The sequence below is a fragment of the Neolamprologus multifasciatus genome, chromosome 23 (assembly GCF_963576455.1).
Source record: "Neolamprologus multifasciatus chromosome 23, fNeoMul1.2, whole genome shotgun sequence".
Lineage (NCBI taxonomy): Eukaryota > Metazoa > Chordata > Actinopteri > Cichliformes > Cichlidae > Neolamprologus > Neolamprologus multifasciatus.
In genome coordinates, this window is record NC_140460.1 from 34,770,140 (window position 1) to 34,782,278 (window position 12,139).

A 12,139-nucleotide genomic window follows, 5' to 3' on the forward strand; every position below is an offset into this window, starting at 1 on the left:
CAAGTTCACAGTATCAATGTTCAAAATTCACAGCTGTAACCTGCAGCAATGTTAAAGATTATCTACAAGGCTTCAAACATTCAGGAATTATAGTCACCATATAATTAACTTTCATGGTAAACATTAATTACATCCATCAAAATAAACTCACTGTACATATATATCTAATCACAAATAAATAAGTGGATCATCCCCTTCTAAGAAATGGAATAATATGCAAATGCTTATCAGAAACTGAACAAAGTGCAAACAATCAGGTTCAATAACACGTAAACAAAAGGCCTCAGTCCACGAATAGGAGTATTAAAATGGATGTGCTAAAAATTACCTCCAAGTATTCAATACTGAACATTGTAAAATAACCGATTGACATCAAAAAAATTCAGCAGAAAGCGCATAAAGTCTGCTTACAATTATCTCTCATAAACTTATTTTCAGCAGCTTTAAACATTTACAGCTTTTCACAAGTTAATGACTTGGTTAACGATATAACTAGCATAACAACAGTGCGCTTCAGAGACACCCAACAACTGTACCCATATGGAAAAGATATATATAAATCTTATAAGGTTTTTATCTGTCTTGTGTGAAACTTGTATGAAAAATATACAAGAGTGAAAATACATATAAGATCCCTTGAAAAATTATATAAATGAAACTTGCATGTTTTGGATACTTCTTAAAAAATTATATGACATTAACCCGACATATATTATCCTAAGAAGAAAAATGTAATATCATCCTTATATGAGTTAGACAATCATGAGTGAAACTAAACTATTGTAAGTTTTTTATAGAGAACAAAAGATTTACTTGTGTTATCACAAACAGGAAACAACTAACAATTAACATTGAATGACAATAAGAAGGGGAAAGCCACAAATTTACGAGAAGTTTGCTCTGAACATGTGATTAAATAAAACCCTACTACATTAGAATTTCCCTCTGGGATTGATAAAAATGCTTTTCATTCATTTGTGTAAAGTTTATTTATTTCTTTGTTTAGCATTTTTGCAAAACTAGGCATCCTATTCCTGACTTTCAAATAATGTTTTTTCCCATTATTGCATTGACATTTAAAGAACAAACTTTTCCAATAAGTTTGACAAATGATTAAATCAACGCAGTAAATATTCAAAATCCATCTTGAATGTATTCTATATAGACAGAAAAGATGGAAAAGATATTATACAATATTCATATTGTAGAAATATTTTTAATTTTGCACAGAATCAGCAGATTACACAAAGATGTAGATAAAATACATTTTATATATAATTTTTATATATAATATATTTTTGTCTTTTTACATGACCCAGATTCATTATGACAGTGCTTTAAGGACCATTTAAACACCACACCACTAGCTTAATGGAATTACATTGAAATACATAAATGTTGTGAACATGCATTGCAAAATGTTTTAACAGAAATATATTCCACTCAGGTCAGAAACCCATGTTTCAATAAAGACGCTGTTCAGAAATGACAGCGTGAATGCGCCACCTTTCTGAACTGCTATGGCTTTAGACCTTGTTAGCTGCACATTTCACTCTTAATTAGAATGACATTTGACACAATTGAAAGCCTCTCTCCCATAATCAACCCCATAATCAGTAGCTCCACCTTCACATTTAGATTGAATCATTTACAATAAGATTTAAGATTAAATCATTTACAATAGTATGTATTCAGTAGCTGACATACAATTGAGGTAGAGTCTGGACACTGTATGTACATACGTGGCCTAACTATCTGAGTAGCATTTATGGCTTTGTAAAAGCCTGTGGGAAAGTGAACAGTTGACATATAGCTCAGCTGAGTTCTGATAAGAGAACCTCTGGCTAACTTTTGCACTGTGCAATTACCATATTTTCCTATAGCATATAAACAATGACTATCAACAAAGTGTGAGACAGCAAAAATACTTCCATTTTTTAGAAGCACCACATAATTGTTTCTTTGTTTTGTTTTGCTGTACGTGTAACCGTGAACAATGTTTCCATTCACAGAAATTCTCTTGTAGTAACTCACCACAGAGTTTGTGGGAACCTCTCTAACTGGGTGGAGAGCAGCTTGATCTCTCAGAGATATTTGTCTTACATTTGGTGAACCAAGGGCAGTCACCTGAGTAAACTTTTCATGCCTCTTGACATGCTGGGTTTCTTGTCTCATTTCATTGCAGAACTGTTTAACTTCTGCAGCTGCATTTGTTAAGAACTGCTTAGCTAAACGAGGAAAGGCACGGGAGACTGCCACTCGTTTGCATATTTGTTGTGGTACAGCTTGACTACTTTTTATTTGTTTCAAGAGGTACCCATTGAAACTTTCAAACATAAAGGCTGAGTGAGCCCATAAAGGACCCCATTGCACAACACTTTTACTCAAATGCAACAATGAATGAACATTGAATGTCATGTGCTGTTTTCCATACAGAGATTGTACACCTCCAACAAAGTACACTAATGCGTCGTGTGCGTGGTTTATCAGTTCAGTATTTAATTCGGACCCCAAGAGAATGCTTATCCCTTCTACCAGTAATGCCCAATGACAGTGATACTTCTGTGGAAGTATGCCTTTCAGAACTGGCAAGCTATAGTACAAAAGCCAATGTTGCCACTCGTGAGCTTTCCAGAATTTGCGTTCAATTAAAGATCTTGGAACTCGAGCGACGATACCTGGAGGTTTAATAGACAAGAGGTGTTTGTCTATGCTTGCTGTTTGTACACCAATGTACCATGGCTCAGAAGTGTTTTTAGAATCCATCCATAAAGATGCCATGTATCTGCACACACCAAGCAGTACACAGTGCATGTAGTCAGGGACCATTCCATTGATAAGATCAAACAATGGCAAATCTGCAAGAGGAGATGAGCCCTTTATCCCCAATATAGTCTTCCCTTGTCTTTCAACTATTTGTCCTATTTCTACTGTGGTTTTATGATTTCTGTCACTTGGCTTTTCATCAGGACATGCGTAAACCCTTGTGTTTCCATTCCCTTTCCTTGTTTGCATCCCAGGATGAAGGCAAACTCCACAGCCATATTCACCATTAAATTGCTTGAAATTCTGTAACAATGGTCTTGCTACAGCATCACACACACAGCACAATGTGTGTACTTTCATGTGTCTCTGTGCCTGATTGTTAGGATCTTGCCACTCAAAACCAACTTGAGAAAGATTTGCACACTCCTCGACAAATGGTTTAAAGAAGCAGGACATGTCTGGCTTTTTGGATCCAAACCATAAAGCACATAGAAGTACATGTTTGTCTCTACTCTCCGGTGGTATCTCATTAATGCAACACAATATTGGCCAAATACTAAATTTGGAAGACTGAAAAACTGGTACACCATCACAATTAAAAGTGAGGGACAGAAAATCATCTTTACTGGTAGACTTTAAGGTCTGATACAAGCTGCCATCACATATGTCCTTTATTACACGGCTACCACTGGGATCACCTCTGAAACATAGATCATGCACATTGTGGTTCTCAAGAATGTCTTTTAGCTGATCTTTTAATGGTATACTAATAAAAAAGTTACCTTCCTCTAAACTGGCTTTCACTGTTGTGAATGAAGAACATGACACACAATTAAGTGTTTCTTCCAAAGATTGTGAAGACCCCATGTACTTAGTACAAACTCTACAGTAATGATGTCGTTTAAACTGGTTTGTAATATCAGTGAAGGGTTTCTCCAGAAAATACCTGCTTGATGGAACTACAGTAGTCCCAGCAGAATGTAACTTGAGCAGTTTCAGCAAGTCCTCCATTAATACACCTGTAGTGTTGTGTCTCAAAGCAAAGGAGAGGATTGAGATGATGCTTTGATTTTCTGTTAGTCCACTGGAGTAGTTCACATCAACTCCTGCTTCAGGGGCGTTCTCCTGAATGGTTGAAAAAGAATTGTGTTATATTTGAGCAGGTTTCACTTGTTTTCATATGTAGCCTTGTTTTTTTTTTTTCAAAACTGCATTTACAACATAAACAGCAGTCATAGCGACGTTTGTCATAGTTAAAAATGCAATTAACCGCAAGTCTTACCTGTACCATTGTGACCATTTCTATTCTTTCCTCCTGTCTTTGGGTGGCATCTTCATTGTTTCCCTGAGAAGTATTCAAATTAACTACTCTTTAAAGAAAAGAGAGCCATAGAAGGGGAACACATCTTGCATTTGTTTCTTACCAGTGAAACCGTTTGTGGTTCTGGTATCTGCTCATCTCTTTGGGTAGCATCTTCACTTTCCTGTGAGGAATACAACCCAAGTATTGAATATATAAATGAATTAAATATCCGAATGATATATTCCAAAACAAGTAGTGAGTCTGTCACTGGAAGGGGAACACATCTTGCATTTGTTTCTTACCAGTGAAACCGTTTGTGGTTCTGGTATCTGCTCATCTCTTTGGGTAGCATCTTCACTTTCCTGTGAGGAATACAACCCAAGTATTGAATATATAAATGAATTAAATATCCGAATGATATATTCCAAAACAAGTAGTGAGTCTGTCACTGGAAGGGGAACACATCTTGCATTTGTTTCTTACCAGTGAAACCGTTTGTGGTTCTGGTATCTGCTCATCTCTTTGGGTAGCATCTTCACTTTCCTGTGAGGAATACAACCCAAGTATTGAATATATAAATGAATTAAATATCCGAATGATATATTCCAAAACAAGTAGTGAGTCTGTCACTGGAAGGGGAACACATCTTGCATTTGTTTCTTACCAGTGAAACCGTTTGTGGTTCTGGTATCTGCTCATCTCTTTGGGTAGCATCTTCACTTTCCTGTGAGGAATACAACCCAAGTATTGAATATTGAATTTATAAATGAATTATATATCCAAATGATATATTCAAAAACAAGTAGTGAGTCTGTCACTGACATATTTAAACAGCTTAATGGTGAGCTGTACTTTTCACTTTTACAATGTGATGGAGTAGCGTAGAAGAGACATAAGAATGAAAGTAATGCTTTATTGTGGCCTTTTTTCTGTATGTTGCTTTTAAAAGGAGAGAGAAAGAGAGAGAGAAAGAGAGAGAGAGAGAGAGACTATAATAATGTATTTTTATTTACCATTGGAACTGTGAAAGTTCCTTCTCTCTGGCTGTCATCTTCACAATTGTCCTTGAAATGATACAAATGAACAACTTGTTTAAGATACATTTTTCACAGCTCCTCTGAAAACCGTCGGGATGAAATTTCCATGTTGTTATTATTATCATTGTTATTATTCTTAATGTTTTTATTGACCTTTAAATAAACACAATGAAAGAGGTTGGCTTCTAAGTAAAAAACTACATTTTTTTATTATATTTATCATCTCACAATTACTTAAGTAGCACTTCAGATTCCTTTCAATGCAGAAACATTATGAATATAGTCTAGATTCTCAAATACTTTGCATTTTCTTATCATAACTAACCTAAACAGAATTCATCAGTCATTTGGCAAACACAATAAATTATGTTGCATAACTTATTTAAAATAAATATCTATGTAAGTGTATGGAATTATTCGTTTGTTAACCTGCTTAGTACACACAACACAAAAATATAAGCCACGTTATGGGTGTCAAATTAGAACTGAAACGTTCCACTTAACCAAACTATTAAAACCCAAACACTTTGTATCAAGTGCTACTATGGTAGCTGATAAGACATTAACGATATACATTCACTTACTTGTTGTTGTGTGTTGTGCTGTCCGATGTCAGTCGAAGCTCTGTCGATTTTTCTAAAAAAATAAATAAATTCTTGTAGCTTTCATAACAATGACAGAAACTGACAACTGTATTAACTTATTGGCAAAGGTGCATATACCGTTTTTTCCATCTGGTCAAAGTACGTGAAGGAACGTTTTTCCGCATCCAGTCTATTTCACTTGTGTCAGATCTATAATGTTTTCTTTTCGGCATCGCTGTCTCTTAAGTTACAAAACTCGGTTGGAATGTCAGTATAGTCTATAATCTGTGAAAAACATATTCTACCGCCAAATAGAGAAAATACTGACGTAGAGCATGAACTCAAAACTTTGTTTTCAGCTGTGACTGCCATGATTGGTTAAGTGTAAGGTCAAATATGAGGATACACCAATCAAAGGCAAAGTAGGGCGGTCCATGCTGCAGCGTACAGGTGGCCAGCTTTCACCGCGAGACGTCACACGGTCCTCATCAGGTAACGGCTTCGTTACGTAATTTAACAACAAGCGGGAAATCGGTCTAATAAAGTGTGTCTTGCAAAGATGGAGACTACGGAGACGAATAAAACTAATATCAGAGGTAAGTCGCCTAAATGTTTTCGAATTTGAATGATTTAGCTTAAGCTAATAGCTTGCTAAAAGTGGTTTGATGTTTTACGGGTCACATAGAAACAAGTGACCAACGTGGAAATGCTCTCTTCAGAGACTTATGCATGCGACATAGCACTTGGTGGCATTAAAATGGTTCAAACGGGAAAAGTATGCCTATAGAAACCATGTCAAATAGAATATTTTTTGATAAGAAAAAGCCTTTATTAGCATATAGCCCGTAGCATTCTAGCTAGCAAATAGCAATTCTTTTTTTCCTCCCCCCCTTCATTTACTACAGAACACAAGGAGAGGAAGTTTGCAGTGGTGCAGTGGAGTGAAGGGGAGGACTATGGAAAGCTTAGTGAAGTAAAAACTGTTAACATACGGGGGTATGATGACTCCAAGATGGACCAGCATGGGAATCCCATATCCACTTACTCGGCAGTTATTGAATGGCGCCATGGGAAGAAACAGCGAGGAGGGTGGCCACACTACAGGGGCACTGTTGTTTTTGTCTCTGGTAAGTAATTGTTAATATGATTTGAAATGTCCTTCTCTACTTGAAAGTAGTTCTCTAAAGAAAAACTGAATTCACGCTTTCAAGTCATGTGCTTACTTCATTTGGCCAGGGAGCTGAAGACTGTACTACATGTTTACTTAATATACATGATGCTTTGTTAATCTTAAAAAGTCGCAACAGTTTTGTATTTTATCACTCGTCTTTACTCTGCTCTAAGTAAAGGTTTACATATTAACACAGTAAATCTCCTAAACGTGGCTCCTACTCCTTTTAACCCTAACCCCTGACTAATGAGATGGTTGCTTTTAGATGTTGAATAGTTGTATATTTTATGTTTCACATGGATGGAAATTCTGTGAAATAGGAATTGTTTGTTTTTTTGCTAACTGCACTATGTGAATCACAACTCAACACAAAACTAGGCACTGTTACTGCAGTCTTCTTCTTCTCTTTCTCTATCCCATATACAAATGTTCTCTTTTCTTTGTTAGCTCTCTCTTTCACACAGGTCGAAGAACCATTCCAGTGTTCAGTTGCATTTTTAGTCAGGAGTAAAAAAAACATTCATTACTGCAATTACCTGAAAACACAACATAGTCCGGTGATTTAAAAAAAAAAAAACACCTGTGGAGTAATAAGCGGATTGTTGTAATGTCTTTTTGTTTCCTCCTTTGTGCTCTAGCTACTCGTTTTGAGGCAGCTCGGAAAATTAATGCACTGCTGAAGGAAAATGAACCAGCGGACCTGACCAAGAGGGTATCTGTCCATCCTGAAAACTATCAGGATGATTCTGATGACTCCGATCCAAATGAGACTCAGATTCTGTCGCAGCCATTGCAACTCAAGGTGACATTTCACTTGGAACCGTTTTGTAGTATCCGTGTTTTACATGTTATCTAAACACTCCATCTTTAAATATTGGCTTCTAGGCTAGTGTCAATCATTAGGAAACCATTATATACATGTTTTCATGTGGAAAATGAAACATTTTAGGTGATGGCTCCTTTAAAAAGTTGACACTATTGTGTTGTAAATCTACCATTGGATGGAGTCTATGCAGGCTACAGCCTTATGAAACGGGACAGTGTAGCCTGCAAGTAGCTTTTCTTGTTTATGTCTGAACATCCTCACCATCTTTCTATTTCTGTCACCAAGCAATGACTGTAGTACTTCTCTTTCCCTAAAAAGATATATATTTTACTGATTTTTACCTTTTTCAGATCAGATATAATTTTAAAACTGAAACGTATTTATATTTAAGAAAAGGAACTCCACCAGTGGTCCCCCTATTCTACTGCACACAAAGGTCATTTATATACAATGATTGTCAGGATTTGTTAAAGGAAAAAATCACTTGTAGCCTCCTAAATTGAAGAATGGTAAACTTTTTTTTAAACTGTATTCAAATGAGCCCAATCTTTGGAACAGGCCTAGTTACAGTTCTGTGATGTGCAGTACCAGTTAAAGGTTTGGACACACTTTCCCATTATATTTAATTGTAAAATTGTACAAACTTTTGACTGGTACTGTATGTGGCTAAGAAATCAGCTCTTTGAAGTATGCACCCTACACGTTGGGGCATAGCTATTGAATCTGTTGTCTTTACACTTTAGATTCATAACTTTTATGGCAGCTTTGACTATTTTATGTAAATTCCTCTTCTCTCTCGCTATCTTTTTTCATGTCCAGAAGTCAAAGGCTCCTTCAAAGAAAGACCCTGCACAGGAATTCCTTGCAATGTACAGTCATTCACCACCTTCAGATGCTTGTGGTGAAAAAAGTCCAAAAAAGACAGTAGTTGATCTAAAGCGGAAGATCCAAGACCTGAAAAAAGAGAATGATAAACTGAAGGAGTTGCTTGTCGAAGGTATCACTTCCTATCACTAATTTAACAATTAAACAGCCAATATATTTGAAAAAGTCACTCTAGCCTATGTATAAACCATTCTGGTAATCATTTTTCATTAATTTACTATATATAGATGTGCCAGAACTCATGAAGACGATGAAAAAGGTGATTAATTTGGCTGAACCTCTTAAGAGATCCAGTTTGGAGCTTCCCCAGATTTCTCCGCAGTCCACGCCCGGTTCATCATCAGATGGTTCGCTGCTGCCCCCTCCCAAATCTACTTCATCCTTCTCAACACCAGCGTCTGTCATTCTATCAACAAAGGAATCCCAGTCATCAAAGGTAATGGAATTTTAAAGAATAAATGGATGAAGTGCATAAATTGGATCTACTGTCTTTCTACTTACAGTTGATCGAACCTTGAACACAGTACCAGTAAAAGTTTGGACAGACTTTCTTATTAGATTTAATGGGAAAATATGTCCAAACTTTTAAATTGGTACTCTACTTAGAAGTATGATGGATCTAATTCAAGTGTTAAATTCATTGACTGTATTTCTGCTGTGAAGTTTCCCTTCTTAACAAAGGAGTCTATGGGGATTGACTCTGTTTTAGAGCCAGCCACTGGTGGAGCAGAGGCAAACTACAATTTTTCTACAAAAGCTTCACTTTTGCATGGGAATGCCTGTGCGAGTAACAAGTGATGCAGAAAAAAGTTTTGAAATCCAGTAGCTTAGCATCTGGACATTGCAGGTGAACGACGGCTCCGGGAATATACATAAATGTCACTGCCTTCAAAACTAGATGAGAAACAGAGTTTTAAGTCTGGAAAGGTATGTAGTTGTTCTTTAAGTCTCTTACATTGATCAAAATGTCTTTTTGTTGGAACAGGTGGAGATTTATCCTGGGACTGGAGTCATGGTAGAGAAACTGGCCTGGGCCTATGCTACTAATGCAAATTCAGCTACAACCTTTGTGAGGCATCTGCTCACAGCAGTCTTCCCTGTGGAAATACTGCTAGTGAGCAATCTTCGAGGGGGAAAACGAGGCAGAGGAGATGCGCGTTTACCGCTCGACAAAAATAAATTGGATGCCATCTACAGTAAGTTTTCAGCTTTTTATGGCATGTTTTCGCAGTTGTCCTTCTGGCATTTAAAGATAACAAAGGAACAATGAAAAAGAAGGGTCACACATATGAAGAATATCTTCTTAACATTTATGCATATATTATTGTTGATGAAGAAAGGCCTCCACCAAATAGAGGACTCTAGTTGATCTTTGTTGAGTTATATCCAGATCAATGAATGGTCTTTTCATGACGTACTATTGTAGGCCTTAGATTTCTCTGGTGTTTCATTTCCTTTATGGTGCATTTTGTTTGTCCAACTTCAAAGTAACAAATGATGGTAGATAAGTATTTTACATTCTGAATGTTCTTGCATTTGATGTATTTCAGTGACTGCGTTTACATGCAGCCGATAACCCATTCAAAACTGGAATATTAGCAATAACCCGGTCACACATGGCATTAAAATACCGGCAAAAATCTGAATATAAGTCTTGGAGTTACCCTTTTCTCACCAAAATATTTGGTCATGTAAAACCTCTATCGGCATATCGCCATCAAAATGAAAATGGATTTGTGTTTTGCACATGTTCTATTCCCACGGAATCCTGGTCTTTTGAGTAGAGGAACTTTGTGTATGTGCCGTCTGGCTCTCTGTGACTCTCTCGTCTCATGCATGTGAATGAGTTATTCCGAATGTTTCAGAAACCTGAATAGTGAGCCTAACTCGACCATAACCTGAATATTGGCTGTATGTAAACGTAGTCAATGTAGTGAACCTCTCCATGCATCGTCTGCAAATTTCAAAGCTGGCACCATTAGATATTAAGACTGATTAAAGCAGGATCATTGCACTATTGTTTAAGATCATTGGGTTCTTTTACACTACTAATTCTGTTCTTGTCATCATCACCCCCCCCCCCCCCCCCCCCTTGCATTTTTGTACATATATAGGTGCAACCCTTGAGAAGTGGCCTGGGACCCATCCTTCCAGCACTGGTACTACAATCAATGCCAAGATCACAGAACTCCGGGCCAAAATTAAAAATGTCTCTGTCACAGCATCCCCATAACTTGACTTTCAATGTCTCATTTGGCATGTTTTTGTTATTATAATGCCAATTCATGTTTTATCTATTTAAGATAGTTTGTTTGTTTGTTTTTTAAGTGGGCAGGTTTTTTGCCCTCCAAAGTTTTACTCATGTTAGCAGGTAAAAGTTCCACAAATTTGCAGCAAAAAGGTAAGCAGCTTAGCATGCTCTTTAAACAATAGAGCTTTGATCATGTTAGATATTTCTGTGAAATATCAGTATGTGACTGTTATATCAGTTCAGTGAAAATAAAAGTTAATTGAATTTAAAGATTGCCCAGTATTCATGTTTTTTGTTTTTGTTTTCTTCAGTATTAAAATACATTGACTGCCGACCTGTCAATGTCAAAGAAAGTTATGTTGGCTTATGAGTTTGTCTTTGCATTGCTGGTTTTTAACTGATGTTGGTCAAGCAGGGGCAAATGATACTGTTGTCTTTTTCATATGTGATAGATTTTTTTTCTAGTAATGTCAATTTGTATAAAATTAATAATTAAGTTTATAGGTTTTTTTATGAGCTGAGATTTAAGAATTCTTAGAAGAAAAATGTAAAAAAAAAAACATAGTTTACCATAAAAATGTATTGCCTGAACATAAAGAGAAAACATATGTAATCTAACATATTCTTAGAATATATGTATAAAAAGCATTTAAAAAAGAGATTATTGCCCTGCAAACTACATTTACTTTACATATAAAAAAAACTTTATCTAACAGATTTTGTTCATATATGTAAAGCATATGTCTTTATGACAAATATGTACTAAAAAAATGCAAAAATTATATGGAACAGCTATGGAAAACATACTTTGACATGTACTTTTCTTATATAACTCATACTTAGTTTTAACATGATCCTTATGTGATCCTCTTTATTATCATGTATGAAAGTAATGCGAAAGTGGCCACTTTCAAGAGTAAATCATATAAGCCTTATATGATTCAATATATATGAAGCAAACTAAAGCTGATGCAAATCTTTTCTAAGTTTTTTCTATTTCTTTAACATATGGGTTTTATATGTTTTTTCTATTTCTTTTCCATATGGGTACTCACACTCCGCACATCACGTGTCTAATTAGCCACATTTAGCTTACCGCTGTCGAGTGGATGCTCAGCATTTACGTGACGCCACAGCTTGGTAAACTCTCTGTTTTCAATCTGTCCTCTACGACAACAAGTGAAAAACCATACAATATCAGTTTAGATGGCCTTTTAACTCTTTAGAGATTAATTTCTCCAGCTTACCGATAACAAAGTTTTAGCCCGCCTGCTCTGTTCGGCTGCAGAAGCAAGAGACTGAAAACTTGGGAGCTG

General features: G+C 36.1%; 2 protein-coding genes across 3 annotated transcripts in view; one reads left to right on the forward strand and one right to left on the reverse strand.

The window, feature by feature from the left end:
• The window catches only part of LOC146492064 (uncharacterized), a 22,841-nt gene extending 17,721 nt beyond the window's left edge, over positions 1 to 5,120 (reverse strand). Inside the window, exons 1-7 of the mRNA XM_085150507.1 lie at positions 5,083 to 5,120; positions 4,734 to 4,793; positions 4,553 to 4,612; positions 4,372 to 4,431; positions 4,200 to 4,250; positions 4,049 to 4,136; positions 1,869 to 3,891 (exon numbers count right to left, since the gene is read on the reverse strand). Of these exons, the coding sequence (XP_085006633.1) occupies positions 1,869 to 3,891; positions 4,049 to 4,136; positions 4,200 to 4,250; positions 4,372 to 4,431; positions 4,553 to 4,612; positions 4,734 to 4,793; positions 5,083 to 5,120 (2,380 nt within the window). The remainder of the gene's footprint in view (positions 1 to 1,868; positions 3,892 to 4,048; positions 4,137 to 4,199; positions 4,251 to 4,371; positions 4,432 to 4,552; positions 4,613 to 4,733; positions 4,794 to 5,082) is intronic.
• Positions 4,866 to 11,863, forward strand: LOC146492065 (uncharacterized). 2 transcript variants are annotated; one of them, XM_085151670.1, is made up of 7 exons: positions 5,729 to 6,286; positions 6,596 to 6,817; positions 7,500 to 7,663; positions 8,507 to 8,684; positions 8,800 to 9,008; positions 9,558 to 9,768; positions 10,687 to 11,852. In XM_085151670.1, exons 1-7 carry the CDS (start codon positions 6,250 to 6,252, stop codon positions 10,803 to 10,805), a joined length of 1,140 nt encoding a protein of 379 aa, XP_085007796.1. In that variant the 5' UTR covers positions 5,729 to 6,249; the 3' UTR covers positions 10,806 to 11,852. The 2 variants fall into 2 exon arrangements, with proteins under 2 accessions (XP_085007797.1, XP_085007796.1); XM_085151671.1 differs by lacking the exon at positions 6,596 to 6,817 and having other exon boundaries at positions 4,866 to 6,286; positions 10,687 to 11,863.
• Positions 11,864 to 12,139: the final 276 nt, after the last annotated feature.

What these genes read in the sequence shown, in the direction of transcription:
- LOC146492065 (XM_085151670.1), top strand. Translation starts at nt 6,250, where the DNA reads ATGGAGACTACGGAGACGAATAAAACTAATATCAGAG. An exon ending in AGGAATCCCAGTCATCAAAG is followed by an intron (nt 9,009 to 9,557) that starts GTAATGGAATTT and finishes TTGTTGGAACAG; the next exon opens with GTGGAGATTTATCCTGGGAC. An exon ending in TAAATTGGATGCCATCTACA is followed by an intron (nt 9,769 to 10,686) that starts GTAAGTTTTCAG and finishes GTACATATATAG; the next exon opens with GTGCAACCCTTGAGAAGTGG.